The sequence below is a fragment of the Carlito syrichta genome, unplaced genomic scaffold, assembly GCF_000164805.1.
Source record: "Carlito syrichta isolate Samal-C Ts95f unplaced genomic scaffold, Tarsius_syrichta-2.0.1 Scaffold119098, whole genome shotgun sequence".
Classification (NCBI taxonomy): domain Eukaryota; kingdom Metazoa; phylum Chordata; class Mammalia; order Primates; family Tarsiidae; genus Carlito; species Carlito syrichta.
The window spans coordinates 135,490-161,864 of record NW_007063194.1 but is presented as its reverse complement, the minus strand read 5'-3'; the positions used below and the strand labels follow the sequence as shown (position 1 = coordinate 161,864).

The 26,375-nt window shown below is 34.2% G+C and overlaps 1 protein-coding gene across 2 annotated transcripts in view; it reads left to right on the top strand.

Annotated features, from left to right (window-relative positions):
• SEMA3E (semaphorin 3E) overlaps positions 1-26,375 on the top strand; it is a 121,734-nt gene that overhangs the window by 89,459 nt on the left and 5,900 nt on the right. Inside the window, exons 11-16 of one of the 2 annotated variants that reach the window (XM_021707505.1) lie at positions 1,139-1,230; positions 3,772-3,813; positions 4,799-4,965; positions 9,839-9,906; positions 11,369-11,505; positions 15,612-15,614. In XM_021707505.1, the coding sequence (XP_021563180.1) occupies positions 1,139-1,230; positions 3,772-3,813; positions 4,799-4,965; positions 9,839-9,906; positions 11,369-11,505; positions 15,612-15,614 (509 nt within the window). The remainder of the gene's footprint in view (positions 1-1,138; positions 1,231-3,771; positions 3,814-4,798; positions 4,966-9,838; positions 9,907-11,368; positions 11,506-15,611; positions 15,615-26,375) is intronic. The other variant, XM_008047956.2, reaches the window with a different exon arrangement.

Sequence of the window (26,375 nt, the reverse complement as noted above, 5' to 3'; positions counted from 1 at the left end):
ATCAGAGAGAGGATTTGGAGTTATTTTGGAACATAATTCCTGATACATGATCAATACTTGATATATTTGAACAAATGATTAAGTAAAGACATGAATAATAGATGTTAATGAATTACTTGGTTCCAAATAGAAATTCTCATAGTGGAAGTAGAGTGTCATAGCATCAGTGGTCTTCTTATCAGTCTCCCAGTCCCATTATTGCTTTTGGCTGCTCAGGGAGGCTTCAAGATTTTGCAAACAACTTGGGATAATAACTTCACCTAAATTTATAATCATAGCAATTCTTGTCAGACTCCTTTAAGATTAACTATTAGTACCAAATAAGCCAAATGTTACTCATTATTTCTTGTATTAACAAAATAAAATGTAAGTAGCTGTTAATAGCTTAATTGTAATAGTTTTCCATTCATAGCATCTGATAATTTTTCAAAAAATTGCTGAATTACCACAGCAAATTATATCAGAACTTCCAAAATGCTTATTTTTTTCTGAATTTGTACGTCTAACACTAAACCAAATTATTTGTGTAGGCAAATTAATGTTTTATTAAACTGTTATGGAAAGGAACAGGCTCAGAATATCAGAAATAGTAAAAATAAGAATTTAAAATAAAAATAGAAACTTTAAAAATAATTGATAATTATGAAAGCTAAATGATTAACAAGGGAGGACTCAAACACTTTTCTCATTTCTTGGAATGTTTCCTAAGACTAAAGGTATTGTTTCATACCATGAAAGTAGCTTTAGTAAAAAAAAAAAAAAAAAATACATCATTATACATCACAGCATTATACATCACAGAAAAAAAAGCTAGAATAATTTTACATCTCTCTTACATTTCATAAGTTGCAAAAGACATTTTTATTTCTGAATCTATACATGGATTTTTGCATCAAACTATTTCAAAAAAATTATACATGATTTAGTCTGACTTTTGTTAACCACATGTATAAAATTAATTTTTGCTAATTGAAAATATGCATCTTTAAGAAGTCATATTGTTTTTATTAACAGTGATTAAAATGTTTCATGAATCTGAATTTCAAATCTTATTTGAATTTATAGTCCTTGCATGGTTTTTATTATTTGAAAACAAGTTTGTGACAAACCTTCTAGTGTATCTATTGTTTTCCTACAGATAATGGAATTGTGCTGAAAGTAATCACAATTTACAACCAAGAAACAGAATCAATGGAAGAAGTAATTCTAGAAGAACTTCAGATATTCAAGGTATTGCAGGTCAAAAATATAGCCCAAATTTATGCATTACATTTACAAGTGTGATGAAAATAGAAAAAACATTATGTCAATTGTTTTCTAACAAATGTACTTTGGATTCAGAAAAAATTGAATTGAGGGATTACTTAAAGCCCCAAAACACCTATTTGATTGTCATAGACTTTCCAAATAAAGAAGCCAGTATTTATATAGCATGAAAAGAATGTCAGTGTACAAACTGTGACCGTAAAGAAGTAACATTTATACCACATGTGAATTTCAGAATCATTATTGCAAAGTCATATCTTAAGTAAATGTACTACCAATATTGACAAAAATAATAAGTTTTGATATTGTGAGTATTCTGGCAGAAGCATACTACTTTATATGATAGTGTTCTAACTACACAGAAAATTTACTGAAAAAGAGAAAGAATATAAAATAATGATGAAATGACTAGACATAAAAAAGCAATTTTATATACATACATATATATGTGTGTGTGTGTGTGTGTGTGCATATGGTGTGTGTCACACACACAGTCAAGTTGCATCATTCACAGCAGTTTTGGTCTTTGGTTTGTTTATTTGTTTTGTTTTGTTTTGTTTTGTTTTGAGTTGGAGTCTTACTCTGTCACCCAAGCTGGAGTACAGTGGCATGATCATAGCTCAAAACAGCCTCAACATCCTGGGCTCAGGCAATCCTTCCACCTCAGCCTCGGAAGTAGCTGGGACTACAGGCATGCACCACCCTGCCTGGATTTTCTGTTTTGTAGAGATGAAGTCTCATTATATTCCCTAGGCTGATCTCAGATTCCTAGCCTCCAGCAATCCTTCTGCCTCGGCCTCCCCAAATGGTGGGATTACAGGCATGAGCCATAGTGCCTGGCCCAATTTTGGCCTTTAAAGTCATCGTGAACATGGAATTAGTAAATACTGGCCATTGCACCTGGGGGAAATGCAGGCCTAGGTTCTTGCAAGTTTCTGATTATAACGTTTTTGTTAACTGATCAATACATAACCTTGTTTTATGCTTGTTTGTGTTTAAAGATACCATATTTAGTATATTTTGTTGATTAACTAGCATTTTATTCACAGGCAACAGAACTATAATTCAGGCCTGGATGAAGTGTATCTAAGGAAAGTGTTTTCTGCATTAAAGTGCTCCACAGAATTTTTGAATTTAGAATGCTATCAGCATTTCAGTAACATGCTTGGAAACTATTTTTAAAAAGCAAGACACCAACAAAAAGAACAGAAAGGCAAAAAACACGGGACTAAATAGTCCATGAAAAGAACACTTGTTTACACTATAAAAGATAAAGAAGAAGGCAGTGTCACCTTGTTCTGTCTTAACTGGGACGCAGATTTTTTGCTACCCTGGGCATCCACGTGTCTGTGAATGAAAAACACAGAAAGTATTGACATTGGGGTTACAAATAATTTTAGCAAGGGGTCAAGTCTGCAAATACGGAATCTGTGAATAACAACGTTTGACTGTATAAGAATGTAATGGGTAGATGTGAAAGGATTTTATTAATGAAAAAATAGTACATTTTGTCTTGACTGTACTAGAGACCAGACACTCCAGAGTCACATCCAAAGCTAATCACCCTTCTCCATCAACCAGAGCAACTCTGCTTTTGTTTACTGTACATATTGGGTTGCTATGTAAAGTTTCATTTCATGTTAGGGACTATGAGTCTCGTATTAACAGCACCCACCTTTGGGTTTTGTTCATATAAACCCTTAAGAAACATTGTTGACTGAATGAATAAATGAATGAAGGCATGGATGAATAAAGGTTTTATAGCAGACAAAAAGGATCAAATGTTCTGTTTTTAAAAATAATTTTTCAAAGAATAATTATCCCCAGAGTGGATTTCACCTGCCTTGTGTTTCTTAACTTGTAGAATTTATCTGAGTTTGTTGTGCTCCTTAGAGATGTTCTAGTCTTAATCAACATTCCTAAAATAACACATAGGCTTTCAAAGGTATGCTATATATTGTCTTTCCTATGGTGCAGATGTAAGAAATCCAGGTTATTTATTTTGTTCGAAGAATCCTAGTTTCAGAGTGATTCAGTGGAGTGTTATGGTGAATCTCCTACAGAAATATACTTTGTTCAGGCTTAAGTTAAATGATTAAAGATCACATGGTTTATTAGCAATAAAATACCTATTCAAAGTCACAACTGTTTCACTTCTAGTAAGTCAATTACTTTATAAAAGGAACATTCTGACTTTATTATTTTATTTACTTGAGTTTCAAAACACAAGTAATATTAAGGTTCAAATACAAAAACTATTCCACAAACAGTAAACCAGTTAGATTATTCACTGCTTTTCTCATCTACATCTGTGTCCACTCCATTACAAAAAAATTTTAAATTGTATTTTAATTTAATTGTACTTGTGTATAGATTTACTAAAATGAAACCTATAGGTTACTTGGTATAGAACTACTCACATACTAATATGATTTTAGTGATTTACAATCATATTAAGGCAAATATTTCTATTTTTTCTTAAAAATAAAACTCTTTTACTTTCAGGACCCAGTTCCTATTATTTCTATGGAAATTTCTTCAAAGAGAGTAAGTTGTGTGTGTGTGTGTGTGTGTGTGTGTGTGTGTGTGTGTGTGTGTGTATTCTACATATCAGTTAAGGTCAAAGGATATAAGATCATTAGTATATGTGCTTATATATAAGCATAGTTATAATTTTATTTTTCTTTTATTATTTTATTATGGTAAGAACACGTCACATGTGATCTACCCTCTTAACAAATTTGTAAGTGCAATACATTATCACTGACTACGGGTGCAGTGTTACATAGAACTCTAGAGCTTATTCATCTTGTTTGGCTGAAATTTTGTTCCCATTAATTGGTTTTGACAAAAGCATATAGTGATTTAGATTTAATATGTCTTCATTTTCGATTTATATGGAAGAAGGTGAGAGTAGTTTTAGTTCTACAGTCATGATAGCACATTATTCTGTAGTTATTGTTTTGCTAATGTTTTTGAAAAAATAATGGTAACTGATAAGTCAAGAGTGTGCAGTGAAACTCATCCTCCTTTCACTTTGCTGGATTCAGTGTGATGTAAACTTTAGAAACACTTGTTGCATATATTGTCTCAAGTTTACTTATAAATAACCTTTTATGTTTAGGCGAAGATATGATACGAAATGTTCAACTGCTTTTCCTTTTACTTAACAACATATCTTAGCTTATTCCATTTCATTCTTTATCTATCTACATCACACTTTGATATATGTCAGTATTTAATTTACCATTTACTTATCTGATGTCTTATTGGATAGTCCTATATATCTTTAAAGGAATGCAAGATCATGAATAAAAGAATACAGAGCTTCTTAAGTTCTTGTCAACTTCTGTCTAGCAATTTTAATCTTGCATTTAAGTTTATAGATATCACTATTCCACTCTCTGTCCAGAGCAACTGCTATAATTTAAGTGAATATTCACTGAGGCGATAGTATAAATGTGAAATCTAGGTGTGATTACTCATTGAAAGTTCTGCTCATTTCTGCTAATGACCTCTTTCTGATCTCTAGCAACAGTTGTATATTGGATCTGCTTCTGCTGTGGCTCAGGTCAGATTCCATCACTGTGACATGTATGGAAGTGCTTGTGCTGACTGCTGCCTGGCTCGAGACCCTTACTGTGCCTGGGATGGCATATCCTGCTCCCGGTATTACCCAACAGGCACTCATGCAAAAAGGTGAGATACCATACCCAATGAATATTTCCACTTAGGAAAACTTAATGCCCCCCCCCCTTTTTTTGGAGGGAGGTGATTCTTGTTCTTTTTTCCACACATTCCATTAAAAAATGCTATTTTTATTTAAATAAATTATCATAGTCATATTTTGTTCATAATATAAGCTTTGAAAACGAGTTTTTCCTGAAAATACGTGCGTTAATTATTGAATTATTGTGCACAGAGACTGGAGGTGAACATGCTGTTGGTCTTTTATTTTTTTACCCAGGTTTGAATTAACTCTTCCTTCTTTTGAAATTTTGCTGCAATACATGAAACGAGTTTAGATAAACTTAAAATGTGGAAATGGCAAACCACTGCACATGAGGAATTCAAAGACTTAAAAGGAACATAAATAAATAAGCTCTAACATACATCCTGCATTTGCCCCATGTCCTCTCTACCAGCTGGTCTTCATTAATTTCATTTTGAAAGTGAATATTTTAACTCCTAGGCAAATGCATGACCTGTATAATTAAGGAAATGTGTGATTTAACTCAACACAAATGAAGCCACCTAAAGACCACCAAACTCCAGTGTCTATAATTCTGTGAAGTCATTGCTATTTCTTAAAGAAGGTAAATCCTAGTATTCTTTAAACAGAGAACTTGAGGTGCAGAAAGTATTTTGAAGAACAAGGCTATTTCTTCACTCAAGCAATATGAAGTTGTGCATACTTTGCAGAAATACATCAAGAAGAAATATTCATATTCCTTAATAGACTAAGCATTTTTTTCTCATGATAAAATGACCAAAGACAAAATAACACAAAACATAGAACTATTTGAAATTTCCCTACTGAAAAGCATTTTGTATTAATTTCAATTATTCTTTACTATTTCTTTTTGGGTTACTTTTGTTTCAACCTTTTTCAGAATCTAGTTTAATTCAATTTAGTGTGGTTAGTATTATTATTATAAGTTCACATTTATAGTAGAATCTCATTGAAACTTCACTAATTCAAAACTTTTGTTAATTTCATTTGAGCCAAATTAACATTCCAGTGCATATAGCCAATAATGATATGATGCTTTCAGAGGCCATTTCTCAATGAAATTTGCCAACTGTAGTAAAGGATTAAGAAAATTAATTACTTTTGAACAAATTGGCCAGGTGCAGTGGTTCATGCCTGTAATCCTAGCACTTTGGGAGGCCAAGACAGGCGGATTGTTTGAGCCTAGGAGTTCAAGACCAGCCTAGGCCACATAGTGAGACTTCATCTCTACAAACAAACAAACAAAAAATCAGAAAGTTAGCCTGGAATGTTGGTATGTGCCTGTAGTCTCAGTAACTCAGGAGGCTAAGGTGGAAGGATTACCTGAGCCCAGGAGGAGGAGACTGTGATTAGCTGTGATTTTGCCACTATACTTCAGCCTGGGCAACAGAATGAGACCCCAACTCAAAAAAAAATTTATTATTAATGTATTCAACTACTCAGCCAATTACTGTACTATGTACAAGGAATGTGAGGAAGTAACAATCTCTTGTCTACAGGAAATCAGAGGTAAAAGTAAAGAATGGAATTGTAAATAATGACAGTAGTAGCTCACTGCTGAACATTTACTATGTATAAGGTACTGGACTAAGTATAATGCATATAATACTTTATTTAATTCTCAAAGTAATCCAACCTTTGATCTCAATCTTGGAGGTAGATATATAACTAGATTTCAGTTAAAGGGAATTAATTGCACAAAAACATATAATGTTTAGGAAAAACCAGGCAGTTCCATGAATCAAGGGTGAAGTGGCAGAATATGAGAGTAGGAAGGCAATTTTATGATAAATAATATAATTATTTATTAACAACAATAATTATTAACAACAATAACAATGTATATAATCCTTGTACAAATCCTTATGAATAATACGGTCTTGTATTAGGCATACTCTAGTGGTGATAAATTTTAACCGAGCAGTTTCTCTAGCTAAATCTTTTTGGTAAATGATGTATCTTTTGAGAGTACATGACCATAAGCTTGATAATATAGTTAGAAAGGGTGGGCAAAAAGAGTTAACTAGAAAAAGTCAAGTGGATGGACAAGAGTAGACAGGAAGGCATGAAACGCTGGAGTCAGAAGCCACACTCATAAATGAATTAGTTCAGTTCAGTAACATGAAATGGAGATCTTTCAGTGGTGTCAAATTCTTTTGAACCATCACTCACCCCTGGAGGAGAACCTTTTGGATAAGTTCCAGCACATGAAGGGCAAATAGTTTGCTTTTATAACAGATCATTTTTGCTTCAGACCTGAATAGAAGCAGAAATTGAAAACTGGTCATTAAAATAAATACTTTTCTGCTCATAGAGTGAAAATGAGTCAACAGGGGAAGAACATTAATTCACAACCCAAACCACTTGTTTAAAATGGTCTTCCAAAGTACACTGCAGTTTTTAAAGCTAGGTCTTTTTCTTCCCCTTACTCTTGTGATTTGTCCATTTCCAGTATTCTCTTTAAAAGCTTCTAAAAGGCTAAAGTTATAAGAAAAATAGACACAAAAACAATGAGAATGAAAGGCAACTTTGCTCAACCTTTCTCAAATTCCTGATTCTAGTATTTTTTTATTGCTGAAATAAAGGACAGCTGTATTGTCATAGCATAAAATAAACTGAAGCCTTGCTAAGAGTGTGATATCTTTCTTTTTAAATGCATGTTTGCAATAATTTTCAATTTCTTTGCATTATTTATACCGCTTATCTAGAATTATTTGATTGTAGTTCCTTTTATCTCACATCACTTGTATAAAAATCTTGATACAATACGTCAACCCGTTTCTTATTTCAATGCTTTTACCCCTATCCATTATTCCTTATTGCTCAACAGACTTTAGATTTCCAATATTGAAGCAATACTCAACAACCTAAGATATTAACAAAGCAGTTTAATTCTCATCTAGATCTGCTATCAGTTGTATAATAGTTACACATTGTAGTATAAAATAATATAAAGCTTTCTACTTTTGCTTGCTACTTTTTTAATAAATTCTATTTTCAATCCAGTTCAGTAGAGTGATCCATGTGGAAATTTTAGTCTTCACTTTGTAAAACCTCTAGTCTTCAGGTAAGGTTTTCTAATCAGCGACCTATACGTTTAAAAAAAACAAAACTAGAATAGGCTTTTGTACATAGGCCATCATCCTAAAAATTTATTGGAAATGTCCATCTGCCCTAGTTTTCAATATCTATTAAGTGGTTAAATAAGATTTGAACTCCTATGTGAGAAAGCACTTTACCTCTTGAAATAAAATTCCATTATTGTTATGTGGAGGCAGTCAGGACACTGTAGAATAAAAAGAAAAAAAAGAAAGAGAGAGGGAGATTGGAATAAATTTTAGGTGTCATTTAGCAAACTCTGTTTTATAAAGGAGGACACAAAGAGCCAGGAAAGGGAAGAAATATGCGCATAATCATAGACAATGTTAGTGGTGGCCTCGGAATGGAATCTGGTTCACTTTTCCAAATTTTAGCATTACATATGGTTAAAACAGCTCATCACTTTGGAAACTTTACCATCACCCTCAGGGTAAAACTCTGCCTTGCCTTTTGTTTTTCCCTCAATATTGAAGAAGTGCCATGAATTAGAGAAGCAAGTGGTATTTGTCACCTTTATGTAATATTTCTATCGTAATCTCTAAGCTAAACTAAGTATACCAGAGATTTTAATTTTAGAATTCCAGTAATAATATTGATAATATGTATTGTTAATTTCTCAGAAAGATGCCTACAAATTAAAATATAATAGGTATTCTGGAATATTTCCCCATATATATAGAATATTATATTTTTCTCAGTTATATAAGCAATCTATGACATATAAAAGTATAATAGTAATTATTCTAATTACAATAGGCAAATTAAGAAGGAAAAAAACTAATATTTCTTGAGTACCATCAATCAAGTATACAACATCCCATTAAACACGTGTGACACACGGTCACATTGAACCAAAGCATATGCTTTCTAAATGTTATATCCACATAAAAGAACAAGCTGAGGACAGTAAATTATTAGTTTATCTCTTTTTATTAGCAACTCTGTTTGAATAGATTATGATGGTTATAGAACAAAATATTTAAATTCAGATGCCTTTTTATTTGTAATATACAGGACTTTTATAGTTGAAATAAATATTTTGTAGTAAATGAATGCTCCACTCAAATCCCATTATTTTTATCTGCACACTTTCCTTATCAACTAAGACATTCATTTCAAACCACAAGTTTTCTTGTTGAACTAATTTTTTTTTTTCTTGAGTTGGAGTCTCACTTTGTCACCCAAACTGGAGTGCAGTGGCACACTCATGGCCACCGCAGCCTCGACCTGCTGGGCTCAGGCAATCCTTCCGCCTCAGCCTTCCAAGTAGCAGTAACTACAGGCGAGCACTACCATGCCCAGCTAATTTTCAATTTATTGTAGACAAGATCTCACCAAGCTGCCCAGGTGGGTCTCAAACCCGTGGTCCCAGGCAATTCACTCACCTCAGCCTCCCAAAGTGCTGGGATTACAGGCTGTGCCAGCAAGCCCGGCCTAAACTTTTAACAAAATAAAAAGAGAAATGCATTAAATTGTTGCTGGGGCTTCCAGAATTTAAAATTATGTAAGTGCTTTAAAAAAACAGTGTTACATAGATCTTGACCATTAAACAACATCCAATGGAAGTAAGAAAAACTATGAAACTTGGATTTTATCCTTATTTCATATAATGATCAATTTTTTTCAGTAGCAGAATACTACTTGAATCTTTAATGTGATTGTCTGTATTTTAAAGTCTGTATTTTAAAGTCTGGAAAATTAAAATATGAACATCTCCTAAATGCATTTACTTTCTTTCAGGCGGTTCCGGAGACAAGATGTTCGGCATGGAAATGCAGCTCAGCAGTGCTTTGGACAGCAGTTTGTTGGTAATTCACAGAAAATCAGTGGTTATGGGTTACTTAGTCTGTACATTGAAGATAAACTTTAACCTTCTTAAAAAGAGTCTTTTTTCTTCGTGGTTAATATATACTAAAATAATGCAACTGACATATACTTTTTACATAATTAAGAAAATAAGTTTGATGTACCCCAAATAAGCTTTACTATTAGACCTCCAAAAGGGATCCTGAAACAAGAATGCTGCATACTTTAGGTGGTTGATGATGCAGTGACTGGTATAACTCATGTCTTTATCTCATACCGGGAGTAGCTTCACCATGTAGTGTAACTTCTGGTGATTTTGTTGAGTGATTTAACTTGTATCGCATCACCTAGTGAGCTTTAGAATAGAATCAAGTGAAAAGCTTTTACTTTTTTACTGAAGTTTAATAACCTAGAGCTGGGGTTAGTGGTGAGGAGGAGTGACAGGTGGTCTGGTGGGTAAAAGATGAGGGGAAATTTCAGCTTTAGTCAAATGTAAGGAAGTTAAGACAGATAAACACTCTCCTAACTCTTCACATTATTACGGTGATTGGTGGACAGGCTGCATTTAATGTCACTGATCTCCTAAAGAAGCCACAGGAGGAAGGGCCACCATAATTGAGAGACCAGAAGTGGTTCTACACAGATTCAAACATTGTGGTCCAACAGCAGTTTGCTAGACCACAGGCAGACTCAGATTTCCTGGCAGGACTCAAGCCTCTGGAAATACAGAGAAAGGAAGGACCTTAATCTTAGAGAAGTTTACAGGTCACTTTTGAGGAAGATTTTAGGCATAGGAAAAGAAAAATCAGAGATCTAGTTATGTAATTTGTCTTGGTTAAAATTAAAAAAAAAATCATTCCATTTGTTTTTATTCCGCATGACAGCTAAGTAAACCTGCCTGTATGCAAATTTGAGTTCAAGTCTAATAAGAGCCTTTCTGGTACACTACATAGATTATAATTAAGAAACTCTATTTCACAATGTGTGTAGTTGAGTTTATACTCATTTTTTACTATAGGAGCCCAACAACTAGATAAGCATAGTCCTTTGTCAAGATTATCATTCACACTCGTGTTTATATAGTGCTATTTTGCCTATATTTCTGGTTTTGTTTTCAACCATCGATTTAGTCTGATGTCTTGCATGAACATTTGGCACTCACCTTCTCTTTGCTACTTTATCAATATATGTTGCCATTCACTTTTCATAAGTTTAACTTCTTGCTGTCCAGGCTGTCGCACCCATCGGAACCAAACTCCCAGTTACCCCCTCTGTCCCACCCTGTAGCCTGCTTGCCTTTTTAATGCCCAGATTTTTGTATGCTACTCGCTCTAAATAACTCTGCATAGAAATTAGCAATGAACAGAGCATTAATTATGTTGCTACAGAGATTTAAATAATGCTTTAAAAATTATTTACCCGTAATATCAGAGTCTCAAGGCTGATGTGAACTTCCTGTTGTAGGGGATGCTTTGGATAAGACTGAAGTGCGACTGGCTTATGGCGTAGAGAACAATAGTACTTTGCTGGAATGCACTCCACGATCTTTGCAAGCAAAAGTTATCTGGTTTGTTCAGAAAGGACGTGAAACAAGAAAAGAGGTAACTCATAACGGCATCTTCACTCCATGGTGCCTTGCATATAGTATGTGATCAGTACATAGATGATTTTTTGAATGCTTAAAAATGAAACTCTGTTGCACTACGCAAGTCTTTAAAAAGTCAATTTTATTTATTACATGTGATATATATAAAATTTAAATACATGTAGATTTTATATACTATGTAGATTTTATATGTTATGTGCATATATAAATAAATACTTCAAACACACATATACAAATCAATCATTTGAATTGTAGAATTTTTTTTAAGGAGGCGCTTATGATTTTATAGACATGTCATCAAAATAATAATCTTAAATTGTGTTACCCAAGATAGTGTTAAAAGTAAATAGCAAACTTAATTTCCATTAACACATATATCTTAGACATGTGAATAATTGAATTAAAATAATGATGCAGCTGCAACATTAAACTGGTTGTATAATAAAGCTTTTAAATCACATATGAGACATTGACACAAGAATTAATGTTCACTGGGAACAAATAAAAAGGCCTCAGCTCTTTCATCCTTTTAGGCAGGTTTAGTGGTGGAGATTATATTTCTGTAATCATCTAAATGGTGGAAGAGAAATGACTTGGCTGTTTTTAGAGATGGAAGGGTAGATTGCATTTCAAGTAGCACGTGTATAGAATAGAGGCAGTTACTCGATAAAAGATATGACTCAAGGGAACTCCCTTGAGCTGTACACAGGAACAGGGAGAGGTCCAGGGCATACAGCGGTTGGGGAAGGGAGATCACTAATGTGAATGTGTCATTTGAACTTGGTTTCCACAAAAGTGGAATTATAAAATTAGCAAGTAGAAAAAAGAGTGGACATATCGGAAGGAAATAGATCTTGGTGAATAATGGAGAAATGGTGCTTGGTAAAGAGAAAGTTGCAAGTTGAGGAGGGGAAAGAAATTCTAGAGACCTGCCTTAAGTCATAAGGAAGAGTGAATACATGCATATTGGATAGAAAGGGAACCCATGGAAGTCTTTGCTTCGTTTTGGCACTGGAGACCAAACATTTGTCTTTGGAACCCAAAATTACTGATTCTGGATGTGGAAAAACTTGGACTTTTTATGCCACTTTCTTTAGCTCATGGTGAAACTAAAAACCTTACTTTTTTGGTTTAAAATCATACAGCACATTCCGGGAGATGATTAGATTTGTAAATCTGTGGTTCTTGGGACAGTCTTTAGAGGGAATGACACCTCAGCTTAACAAAGGCTATTAGAAATAATATAAAAATGCAATCAGGAAAGGAAAATTCACCTAAATTTTCATGATGTCATAAGAGTAAACATATGCCCCAAGATGTTATAGCATATTGCTTTGAATTACACTGTTGATTTAGTATTAAAGTATTTTCCTTTTCACAAATCTAAGGTAAAAAGAATTTTTAAATTTCTCATACTTCACTTGGTAGGAAAGAACCTGGGGGATATTCCCTCATTCTTCCAAGTTTAATGGTTTCCTAAGACAGAGAAGTAATTCTTCTATCAGTTATTTTCTTTACTCAGTATGTTCTGTTTCTGATTTGGAATTCACCATAATCTGCCTCATTTGGAAATCTTTACCAAATTATTTTGACATACTGCATCCATCAATGTTCAATTATAAAGTTCCTTCTCATATTGTTGATATAACCTACTTCTCCTTTCTCATAACTTTTGGTACCTATTTTCAACTGTATTCACACTTCTCTCACTCTACTTATTTACTGTTATTTGAAATTAAGAGTTTACTCTCTGCATTAAAATTTATATCAGATAATCAGATAATACATGTTTTTTTAGGTATAGCAATATATGTACTGACTTATTCACAATCTGAAAGAGGCAAACCAAATCGCTGACCTCACTAAAGGTAGAAAGTACATGTTGTATAAACAAAGCAGAATGACTTTGCATGCGAGTCCTTAATTTTATTTAAAGTCTATTTTGTGGCTTTTATGCCATGTCTAATTTACTATAAAATATATAATAAAATCACTTTACTATCAAATCTAGACCATTGTAAAGGATGTCTAAGTTTACCTATACAATTCTTACCTCCCATGGGAATGCTTTTTAGAGGACTCCTCATAAAGGCCATCAAGGTGTGTCACTGAAGCTATAAACCATGAGAAGTCACTAATTTGTCAGACTACAGAGTATATGCATCTTCCTTGAACTAAAATTTTTGATTCTGGGGTGTCTGCTTGTTCAAATTCAAACTCTTGCCTCAGAAACAACGTATTCATGTGGATAAAATTTTTGCCCAAACTAATCTCGAAAACCTCTAGATTCCTGAATTGTTAGAAAGCGTATAGAAACTCAGTTATCTGGTTTCCAAATTTTTTATTATAGTAATTCTCTCAAATCTTTACTTATAGAATCCTGATTTCTTAAATACAGTATATAAAATCTCTATATATTTTATTCATTCCATAAATATTATTGAATGCTTTTCTAGGTACCTCAAGAGAGAACATTTTCTTTTAGCTTGATGACCTAGTTAATTTTGATGTTATAATTGGTTTCCATGAATATATTAAATGTAAATTAAATATAGGTATACTGGATACTACAAATAGCATCAGTTATTATAATTTCCTGAGAGAAAAGGAGTCTTAATAGAGACAGAATCAATAGATGAAGCTATAGTTTAATGTGTATCTATTGTACACAGACATTGAGTAGGTGTCTTATCTTACTATTCCTAGACCTCACAATTGTACTTTAGACATAATGATCCTCATATTATATATACAGAAGGAAAATTGAGAGAGTTATACCTTATACATAAGATCAGTGACAGTCTCAAGGTCTGTACTCCAGTATTCCTATCTGCAAACCTGTTCTGCTTCACATTCATTGTCTATGTATCAATGGCTGATCTTTGTGCATTTTAAGGAATATATCATTTTTTCTTAAAATTTGTTTATAAATGAGGTAAGACACAAAATGTTTAAGAACTCTTCTGGTTACTCACAGCTAGTAAAATAGATTCAGATCAAAGTTTCTATGTAATTCTACTAAACCACAAAATCTGAAGTCAGAATTCCAAATACAGTTTCAGATGCTTTGGGACATGGATCAAATGGAAACTGTTCATAACTGAAATTCTGGAATTCAGTTTCTGAAGCATGCTCCTGTTGTCAACTTGATCCTTTTATATATTTTTTTCTTTGCAAGAGTTGAGTGGCACATGCTGCTGAGCCTTGATGACAAAGCCACTGCTCCTCATGTTTGCATGTCTCAGAATCTGCCCATATTGAACAGTTCCCGCTCTACGCATTGACACCACGAACCATTGTTATTTAATGTGTACAATGTACATATCAATAAACTTCCGTGCTCTAGTTGCTCTTTCAAGCTTCTACTGTATGCTTCTTAGTAGATGATCGTTTCTATAGCAAAATAAGTGTGTTCCCTCATTTGAGCCTATGGATATGTAAAACTCAGTATTCTACCTTATTTTATGTTTTTTTTAAGCTAACAGACTGTTTACTAAGTGCCTATTATGCCCTACTTTCACAGAACATGTGTTTTGGAAAACAGGGAAGATAATAATAATAGTAATGACTAAATAGAAACAATATTTAATGTATCAGGTGATGATAAAGAGAAACATACAAGGGAGATTACTTATAGGGAGGGGTTAGAATTTTAAAGGTGTGACCATAGAAGTTCTCACTAAGAAGGTCCCCCAAAGAGTGACATTTGGAAAAAGATCTGAAAAAGGTGAGGGAATAGGTCATTTAACAATAAGGGAGAAGAACTTTCTAGATGTTGGGAACAGCAGAGGCAAGGGCCCTTGAGGTAGAAGTGCACCTCATATATTCAAAGAACATCAGTGTGGAGGGCAGAGTAGCTAAAGTGGAATGATAATAGAAAAAATAATAAGCTGTATGTAATAGAACAGTGAGGCAGGGACAGCTTATGAGAGACTTATAGGCCATTATACAGGATTTTGGTGTTTGCTTTGAATTAAACAGGAAAACATTAAGTAGTTTTCAGCAGAGTCGTGACATGATCAACATTTGTTTTTAAAAAGGTCACTTTGTTTATTATATTAAGAACACAGTATGTAGGGGAGGATAAAAGTTTGGAAGGAGGAAGTAATTTAGGTGATAGGAACACAGTATTAAAGTATAAACCTTTATGTTCAAACATATGACATTAACTCTTTTTAAAAATTTTTTTTAATTATTTTATTTTATTTTAAAGAGGTGGGGTACAATTCAGGGTTAGGTATTATGTGGTCATTGTTCTGGTAAAATTTGTGCCTCTCTTTTGTCCCCACTTCACCTGCATTGAAATTGGGTATCTTTATTGATGTTGTGTTCTCCTCATTCCCCTGGCAGTGTCCCACTACTGCTAATCTCTTTTTTACAGTATTATGATAAATGTTCAGGGTCTGCTTATAAGTGAGAACATGTGGTATTCAGATCTTTGTTTCTGTGATAGATCACTGAGGATTATAGACTCTAAATTCATCCAAGTTGCTGCAAAAATCATAATTTTATTTTTCTTTATGGTTGCATAATATTTCATCCTGTATATGTACCACATTTTCTTTATCCAGGACACTTTTGATGGGCAGCACGGTTGGTTCCATGTTTTTGCTGTTGTGAGTAATGCTGTGATAAATGTGTGTGCAGGTATCTTTTCATTGACTCAGTGTGCTCTATGCCTTCAAAGCAAGCTGAGGTACTGGCAACTACCTCGTACACATAGTAGCAATATGCTTCGCTATACTTTTCAGTAGAATTGAGACAGGTGAAGGCTGTTGAATGTCTCAGAATAATTTTTGGACCTTCTTTTCTATTCTCTCTGTTTAAATGTCTACAATTATTGTTTTTAACTCAGTAAATATTCACTCCGTCTACTTTAATGAATGGTGAGTAAGTCACCGTCTTAGCTCTTGTGCAGCCTATATCTTATAGTGAAGACAAAACTAAAAACAGATACTTATGATGAATGTGTTCCTTAAAAGTTCTGTTGAAACAAAGGAAAAAAAATTGTCTCAACCAAGAGGTTGGGTAGTAAGGTGGCATGATGTCCAATAAGGAAAAGGTTCATGGCAGAGGTAATATTTGAGCCACCTCTTCACGAATGAGTAGAGAGTAATAATAAGAGAATAACATAAGTCCATGATATGGAGATGAGAAACAATATGGTGCATGGAAACCATGGTTGGAAATGAGCATGCAAAAATTAGCAGACAGATCAAGGAATCCATTTTACTTCTATTAGTCAATGAGAACAACATTGACTATTCAGACAAATTACTCTAGAAACTGGCACATAGACTTGAGAGATAAGCAAGATGTCTAGAAGACCTTCTAAGAAGGTATTTCAATATTCAATGAAAGTTGTTTTTTTTTTACCACATGAACTAAACAGTGGTAGAAGAAAAGAAAGAAAAAAGGATTTCAATTTTTATGAGATAATATTAAGTGGATTTAATATTTGAGATAAAAGAAAAGCAGCCAAAAAAATTCACATGTTCCTTGTTTGGGTGTCTGTGTGGCTTATGGGACAATAACATGATTCAGATAATACAGGGAAGGAAGCAGGTTTGGGAGAAAGATGTTCAGTTCATTTTTGGCTGTGTTGAATTGGAAGCTCTTGTAAAGTATGCAGATGGAGCTGTCCCGCTGGCATATGCATATTCAGCAATATAAAACCCAGTGGGAAGATTTGGAAAGGGAAAGGAGGTTTTAGAGACATCAGCTAAGAGGTAGTAATTAAATTCATGGGAATAATAAAAATAAGAATGATATAACAACAATCAATACTTAAATAATACATACCACGTGCCAGGCACTATTACTACTTTTAATCCTTGTAATAGTTCTATAAAGTAGATATTTTTATTGTCCCCATTTTATAGATAAAGCAATTGAAGCATAAAGAGATTGAGTTGCTTGCATAAGATTACCCAGGCTGTGAAGTCAGTCTGCCTTTGAGCCCAGATTGTCTGGTTTTAATTTTGTACCCTTAGACACAATGCAGTGATGTCTCTCCTAGTGCAGCTTACCTTTGACTAAATGAAAATCAAAGTGAACTAATGCTAAAAGCAAGGTGGGAAACCACATCTTAAGAAAAAAATTAGAAGGCAAACTAAAAAAGAAGAAAAAGTAGACAGAAGACAAGTAGCAATTATAGGTAGCATTCATTCCATGCTTACTATGTGTGCTACACTATTAAGCCTTTATATTTAGTAACTTATTTAAAACTTACAGCATTTCTATGAGGTGCTTAGTATTATTATATGCATTATAAAAGTGCAGTTAAGTAACTGACACAAAGTACGCAACTAGTTAGAATTTCTAGAGCAATATGGCTTAAGTAAGTAGAAACAGTGAAGTCAGGAGGGTGTGGCATAATAGAACCTAGGGAAAAGGCATTGGATAGGAGTAAAGTAATACACGGCATTCCTTGAACAATGCAAAAAATAAGTTCCCAGTCTCTAGTAATATTACGTTAAGTGGAATGGTTAAGGTAGGAGCCATCTAATAGTAAGTTTAGCTTCCCCAAAGTTCTTCCATTTTTATTTAAATCCAGTGGGCATATATTTCTACATATAACTTGAATTTGAAATACCAGCCCAAATCTTCTTTATATAATGGGTGTATAGGTTATTTTTTGTGTGATTGCTGGTGATAAATCTGTTACAATTACATCTAAATTACCACTATTCCCTAATTTTTAAAGTCTCAATTTCTGTGATTCCATATAGGTAAATTTGTAAGCTTCCAAAATAATTGCAAACATTTAATCCTGAGTAACATCCTTAAGAAAAGAAATTTTAAGCCGGGCTCGGTGGCTCAGCCTGTAATCCCATGCCTTTGGGAGGCTGAGGTGAGTGGATTGCCTAAGCCCGCGGGTTCGAGATCCGCCTGGGCAGCGAGACCTCATCTCTACAATAAATCAAAAAAATCAGCCGGGCGTGGTAGCTCATGCCTGTAATTCCAGCTACTCGGAAGGCTGAGGTGGAAGGATCACCAGAGCCCAGTAGGCGAGGCTGCGGTGGCCGGGAGCGGCCACTGCACTCCAGTCTGGGTGACAGAGTGAGACTCCAACTCAAAAAAAAAAGAAAAGAAATTTTTCTGGGGACGGGGAAACACCTCTTATCAACAGGGTACCTAAATGAAATGTATTTGTATACCTAACCCTTAACTGTACCCCACAACATCATAATAAAACATATTGATTAACTTAAAAAAAAAGAAAAGAAATTTATTCTTGTTGAAGCACGTAGTTGTATGGTTGAAATGTTTCTGTATGTATTTCTCTTTCTCTAAAATGCATAAACACTTTTTAAAACTGAATAAACTAGGCAAAATTAAAATATGCATTATTTGCTTAGGTTTAAATATTTATTAGTTCCATGTGTGTAATTTTCAGTTATCCTAATAAAAGAAATCATAGCTTCTTTAAGCTACATGGAAAATTAGTAAATAATTCCTTACTTTAAAATAATACACATTTTAATTGTTCTGACTTTGGAATTTGTTATTTTTAATCTGAAACTAGGTTCCCCTGTACCTGACAATGATTTAAAGCAGAAGTCAGAGGCCAAATCTGGCCCTCTGCTTCTTTTGTAAATAAAATTGTGTTTAAAAACTGCCACACCTTTTTGTTTACCTAGTGTCTTTGCCTGTTTTTATACTACAACTGCAAAGCTGAGTAGCTAAAACAGAGACCACAGGACTTGCAAAGCCAAAATAATTTACTATATAACTTTTCACAGGAAATTTTTAGCGCTTGCTTTAAAATGCATATACAAATGAAATCTTAAATAATGAATATTATTGTGAAAAATATCTATATCTTTGGGGGGGAAACGTTTCATGAAAAGAATCAGCTCTTACTTTGTGCTAAGCACTAACATTTCATTCTAATGGATTTTCAATAAAACTAAGCAACAAGAATAATTTCTTGAAATATATTCTTGGGACTTTAGTCTTTTTCTGACAGAATCAAAATATATCTCAGGGACACTGTAAACAAGGTTTGTTCTAGAAGTGAGATTAATAAACTGACATAGATCACCTGCAGGGAAATTTTGGGGCAATCTGAAGGTACATAATATAGTATTTCTGCCTATGCCTGGATCGTACAAAGCAGAGACACAAGCTGCCGGGCCACAGTATCAGCATCATTGATAGATCTTTTTTACGAGCATGAAGCAATTATTTTTCCCTCGATCATTATTGATCTTTTTATTTTATTTTCTATTTAAGGGAGCCATGTGTTTGTGTTTCTAAAAATAAAGTATCCCACTTTAGCTAATTTTATGTGTTGTATAGCATCTTATATAATGCACAAATGTGCTTGTTCTATAGGAAATGCAAGAGGGAATGTAAGTTAACATCAAAACTGCATTCAATTTCACTCTCAATTCTTTATTTTACTAAATGCCAAAAGTTGTCACTTTTCAACTCTGCCTTCAGACCACCTACTAAAGTAGATAAATTCATCAAAGTCAATTAAATACCGTTGAGAAATCTAATAGTTATGTTTAACTTATCAATCAGCAGCTCATTCCACAAAACATGGAGTTTGTTGCATCTATGCTAAATTTGTACAGTTTAAATTAGAAACTCAAATTTTTAAATAATTCAATTCATTCTGGAGAAAGAAATGTAAAATGTTCGTTCCTGTAAAAACGAAACAGGAAAAAGGACTACACAAAAATAATAACTTTTAACATTGCAGTTATATAATACCATTAAAGCTAGGAGAATTATAAATTAAAATCTCTTTTTTTTGGGGGGGGGGTTGGAGTCTCACTGTGTCGCCCAGACTGGAGTGCAGTGGCCACTCCCGGCCACCGCAGCCTCGGCCTGCTGGGCTCCGTGATCCTTCTGCCTCAGCCTTCCAAGTAGCTGGAACTACAGGCACGCGCTACCTCACCCAGCTAATTTTTTGATTTATTGTAGAGATGAGGTCTCACCAAGTTGCCCAAGCGGGTCTCGAACCTGCGGGCTCAGGCAATCCACTCACCTCAGCCTCCCAAGGCGCAGTATTACAGGCTGAGCCATCGAGTCTGGCTAAAATCTCATTTTTCTTTTACCATCTTATTTGTTAGGTGACTTCTATTTTCCTTAATCTTACCAACACCGACCCGTACCAGTAAGGATAAGGGATCAATGATAGTCATCAGTTTTCATTTTTGTCTTCTTCTTCTTCTTCTTCTTCTTATTTTAGAGTTGTGGGGTACAAGTGAGGATTTGCTACATATGTCGGCTGCATGCAGGTGAACTATGGGCTTCCAGCTGGCCCTCTCTCCACCTGGTAGTGGACCAGGTATCCATTGTGTTGCCACATGCTCTCCCTCCCTCCTCTCCGTCCCTCTCCTAGCAGTGCCCAGAATCTGCCCATCTCACCTTTGTGCTAATGTGACTAGTGTTCAGGGCCCTCTTAGAAGTGAGAACATGTGGTATTCAATTCTTTTTTTTTCTGTGATAGTTTACTTAGTATGATGGTTTCCAGCTGCATCCAAGTCACTGCAAAAGACATGATTTTGTTTTCTTCTTAGCTGTGCATTATTCCATAGTGTATATGTACCACATTTTCTTTATACAGTTCACATTCGATGGACATTTGAGTAGGTTCCTTGTTTTCGCAATTGTGAATAGTGTGGCAATAAACATGTGTGTGATGGTGTCTTTTGGTAGAACAATTTATGTTCCTCTAGGTATATTCCCAAGTGAGAGATTGCTGGATCATATGGAAGTTTAATTTTTAGTTATTTAATAGGTTCACACTGCTTTTCATAGAGGCTGAACTAGCTTACATTCTTTTTTTTTTTTTTTTTTTTTTGAGTTGGAGTCTCACTCAGTCACCCAGACTGGAGTGTAGTGGCCACTCCTGGCCACAGCAGCCTCGACCTGCTGGGCTCCAGCGATCCTGCTGCCTCAGCCTTCCAAGTAGCTGGAACTACAGGCGCGCGCTACCACACCCGGCTAATTTTTTTTTTATTTACTGTAGAGATGAGGTCTTGCCAAGTTGCCCAGGCGGGTCTCAAACCCACGGGCTCAGGCAATTCACACACCTCGGCCTCCCAAAGCGCGGGATTACAGGCTGAGCCACTGAGCCCGGCCCAGCTTACGTTCTTATCAACGCACCCAGTCTAGACGCATCCCCTTTTTTCTGCAACCACACCAGCACCTGCTGTTTTCAATTTATTAATGATTGTGTTAGGTGGTATCTCATTGTAGTTTTGATTTGCATTTCTCTGATTATTAGTGAGGCTGAGCATTTTTTCATGTGTTTGCTGGCTGCTTGTATGCTGCTAAAAGAAATCAAGGATGATACAAACAAACAGAAAAAACATCCTATGCTCATGGATTAAAAGAATCAATATTGTTAAGATGTTCATCCTACCCAAGGCAATCTACAGATTCAATGCAATATCCATCAAATTGCCAACATCATTTTTCACAAACCTAGAAAAGATAATACAGAAATTCATATGGATACATTTTTGTCATTATACACATGCACTGAAGGTATTGGGTTTTGTTCCACATGAATATTATTACTTTTCTTGTTTCCATAACATATAGTGCATATTATAATGTCATATATTCCAGCATTTTGTTTTTTTATTTCTGGAATAATTTGAATGTTAGTCCATGATTTTTTTTCCTTTGCTATGGCAGAGACATAGTTCTTATCATCTAAATGGAGAATATAAATTATGTTTGTGGTTATAAGGAAAATTTCTTCTGTTAATTTTATAAGAGAATATTGACTGTGTTTAAAAATTGAACATTTCTACCTCAGTCCATGGAATCGGATATGGTTCTAAGTCTTATCTCAATGGGAACACCCTGACTTTGTGCATCTAATTAAACCAGATAACTTAGCAATACAGAAAACCCAGTATAAAGGTGCAAGTAGATACTGAAAAACACAAATTCTCTTTACTTTCAAGTTCTCCTGGTTCTACTGTAGATTATTGTTCACATGATCTTCCAGATAATACAAATATACATGTGCAAAAAATATACCAGCATAGAACTGTATTTCTGGACTCCCTTGTTTTAACTCCACAGAACAGCTATGTTGGACTATACTTAGGCATCTTGTCTTTACCCTGCACTGAGATGCTGCCTAAAGGAAATGTACGTGTTATGGAGCTGTTGGTGGACACCTCCTTCTCATTTTATGAGAACACACAGGAGACGTTTTTCTCAGATCTCAGTGCCAGGAAAGATGTACTTGTCATAAGGAGTAATTTTAAAAATATATTTTAGAGACATTTTAAACCTTAGGATTTGTCATACTCTTTTCTTTGGTTACTAGGAAATTTAGTATTGAATTTCTACTTCAATTGTAGTAGTGGTACAGTGCCTTATGGTGTGCCTTTTTTTGTGCTCAAACATTGTCTTTGTTTCCATTCTTTGTACTCTTAATTTCCTTTCACTCTAATATTCTTTTCTATGGAAATTTTTGAGGAAACATAAACCTCAAACTTCTGTTTATTTATTTTTGATCAGCATTTCTAAAATCCTATGATTATAGTATACTAGACCTGAAATACATCTTATAAACAAACTTAGTTTATTGGTTGCCAAACCAGACTAATCATTACAAACAACTGGAGACCTTTTGTTTGCTTGTTTGTGTTTGATTCTTGTTTTTTGACTTCAGATGCATAGTTTATTTAATCATACTACTTTGTGGCACACTGTAATTGTAATGATTGCTTTATACAAGTCCCCCCACCCTCTGCTTCCCCATATGTGTCCGCTGTAATGATTGGAGTAAGTCCAATACTATGTTTGCATAATAAACAGATATATAACAGTTTGAGTATGCGCAAGCTGTAGAAAATAAATATATTATGCTATCAATCTTATTCTGCTTCTTCCTTTTTAAACTCAATACTAGGTTTTTACAGTTTATCCCTGTTGCTATGTGTTTCTCCATTTTCTTGCTTGGCTGTTAACATTTCATAGTCAGCATCCATTGCTGCTAACTGATTCATTTCACTAAGTTTGGACATCCAGAGTGCAATTAACTCCCGTTACCACATCTTTAATAATTATCTTTGCAACTAACTCCTTATAGATCTGAGTACAGTTTTCTGCAGTATTATCTGTCAACATCCTTCATTTCATAATTACTGTCAGCTCACTCTCAGTATGTCTGCACCATCTGTACTCTCAAAGTCGTTCATGCGAGTTCCCATTTCCTCACATCCTCACCAATATTTGATGTTTTATTATTTTCTAACTTTTTTCTTGGCAATAATGTTGTTTAAATTTGCATTTATAGAGTACTAGTAAGGTTGAATGCTAACTTGCATACTTACTAAACATTTGGGATGATTCTTCTCTGAATTGCCTACCTACATACTTTTCCATTTATCATTCATTTCTCTTTGTTGACTTGCAAAAGTTCTCTACATCTTACACAGGTATTAATCTATTCTTTTTTTTTTTTTTTTTTAAGAAACAGGGTCTCGCTGTATCACCCAGGCTGGAGTGCTGTGGTGCACTCATAGCTCACTGCAACCTCAACTACCCAGGCTAAAAGGATCCTCTAGCCTTGGCTTCCTCAGTAATTGGGACTACAGGCACACCCCCATCACACCCAGCTAATTTTGTATATTTTTTTGTAGAGACAGAGTCTCATTATTTTGCCCAGACTGGTCTTGAACTTCTGGCTTCAAGTGATCCTCCTACCTTGTTCTTCCAAAGTGCTGGGATTACAGGCCTGAGCTACTATGTGTGACATTAATCCATTCTTGAGTATAAATGTCCCAGATTTCTTCTTTGATATAGTTTATGTTTTTGAACATAATATATTTTTCACATTATGGTTTTGAGTTCTTATTTATGATGACTTTCTTTGCAGTATCATCTTTTATTCGAGATTAGGGTTGTTATTCCACATTTGTTCTTTATGTGTGTGTTAGGTTTCTCCAAATGGGCCTTTAAGCAATTCACCATGTCTCTACTAGGTTATCTTCTCTATCATATAGCAGGTTTACATTAGTGTTTTTAATAAAATATTTTTTACATTTATACCATTTTATAAGGTATATTTTCTGTAAGTAGTCAATTAAATATATGTGTATATTTGTATATATATATGTTTGGGTCAAGTCATACCAGATAAATGTAAGTATATAATATAATATAAAGATATATATATAATATATATGCAAACATATATTTGACTGAAGGCAGGCAAAATAAACAAACAAAATATATATGAATTGTTGTTCTACATTTCTTGACTAAAATTTATTTTACTAATAAATATATTCTGAATTCTAGGCCTATGTCAGTCCCTTTTTTATGAAAGTGTGGAACCATATGGTTGATACACATGGAAATCAGTGCTTCCTCCTGACCAGCTACCAGATGTGCAGAGTCCTTTGTTCAATTACTTTTTTCTTGACATTACAAAACATATTGAATCCATCTTTATCACTAGGAATATTAAAACCATTTTCAGCAAAAATTCTGTATTTATAAGGATTGCCTATAAGAACATTTGATAGAAATGATGTATTATGTACCATCTTCTGGACTAAGGAAATCTGGTCTGCAGACGTAGAAAAAACACAGCTGGATGAAAACAATTCTGTAATCAAGATTTGATGTTGGAGGTACCCAAGTTAACTAAAGTAGAAAGACCAGATTGTGGAAGGACTTCAAATACAAATTTCTAAGTCATTTCTAAGTCATTTTGTATTTTTAGATATTTATAGCCCATGCAAGATACATTTAAACTACATAACGTATGTCCCTCTAGACTAAAAGTTAAAATAGCTTCTATTTCTGACTTTATAATGTGCATTTACTGCAACCAGGAGGATAGATCAAAGTTCTGAGAAAGGCACTATTACTAGCATACAAATAAACAAGGTGGGACAATTCTTTCTCATGGCAATTGGCATGAGTCTACATCTTTGAATGTTAACCAGGCTGGAGTTTGTATGTACATAATGCAGTGTTTCTCAAACTTGGGTTTCTGAGTATGAAAAAAAAAATTACTTTTTTTATACCAAATTGAAAAAATAAAAATGAAAACAAACAACCACCACAAAATCCACTGGTCAAGGATTTGTAGTTTTAGTTTTGCTTTTTGTTTCCTTATAAAACACTTTCATATGCTGCTTGAAAAATGACAGAAAATGAGGCTAGAGGATTTCCACATTTCCTCATGTGTCATCATCACTGTCACAGGAGATATAGTAGAGACATAACAAAGGCTCATACTCAATGAATATGTTTGTATGCATTTTTTTTTAAAGGTAAAGCAATGTCCTAGAACTGCTTTTCCTGTATCTGAGAAGCATCCCTCTTTCATCAGTTACTAGCTACTCCTGAAATCATGCTTGCTTCTTTCTTATTCAAACTAATATTGGATTTACCTAGAATTTGGGGATGACTTTTGGATATGTCCTTGTTGGTAGACCCCATTGCTTCGTATGTTTGTGCCTTATGAACAGATTAATATGTTTTCACTTTACACTATGTTCTAAATACTCTATTCATCATGGAATAATTCAGAAGAATAAGAAGATAGACTATTGTCCTTAAGAATCTTATAATATGTTTTGAGATAAAACTTGTGTGGAAAACTAATTTGAAGAGGAATATAAATAACAGATTTTGTGCTACAAATGTGAATGCTTTTGTGTTACAAAATGAAGCAAAAAGTCTTTGTAGGCTATAAGGGAAGTATTTATAAAGGAAGAGAAAGTTTAACTAAGTCTGGAAGGAATTTTTTTTTTTAATTGGTAGGTGAGCAGTAGAAAGAGCAGAAGATAAGACCAGACTAAGACCTAGAAGTGGAAAATAGGGTGGCCATACAGGAACTCACACCAGAAGGAATTATGAAAT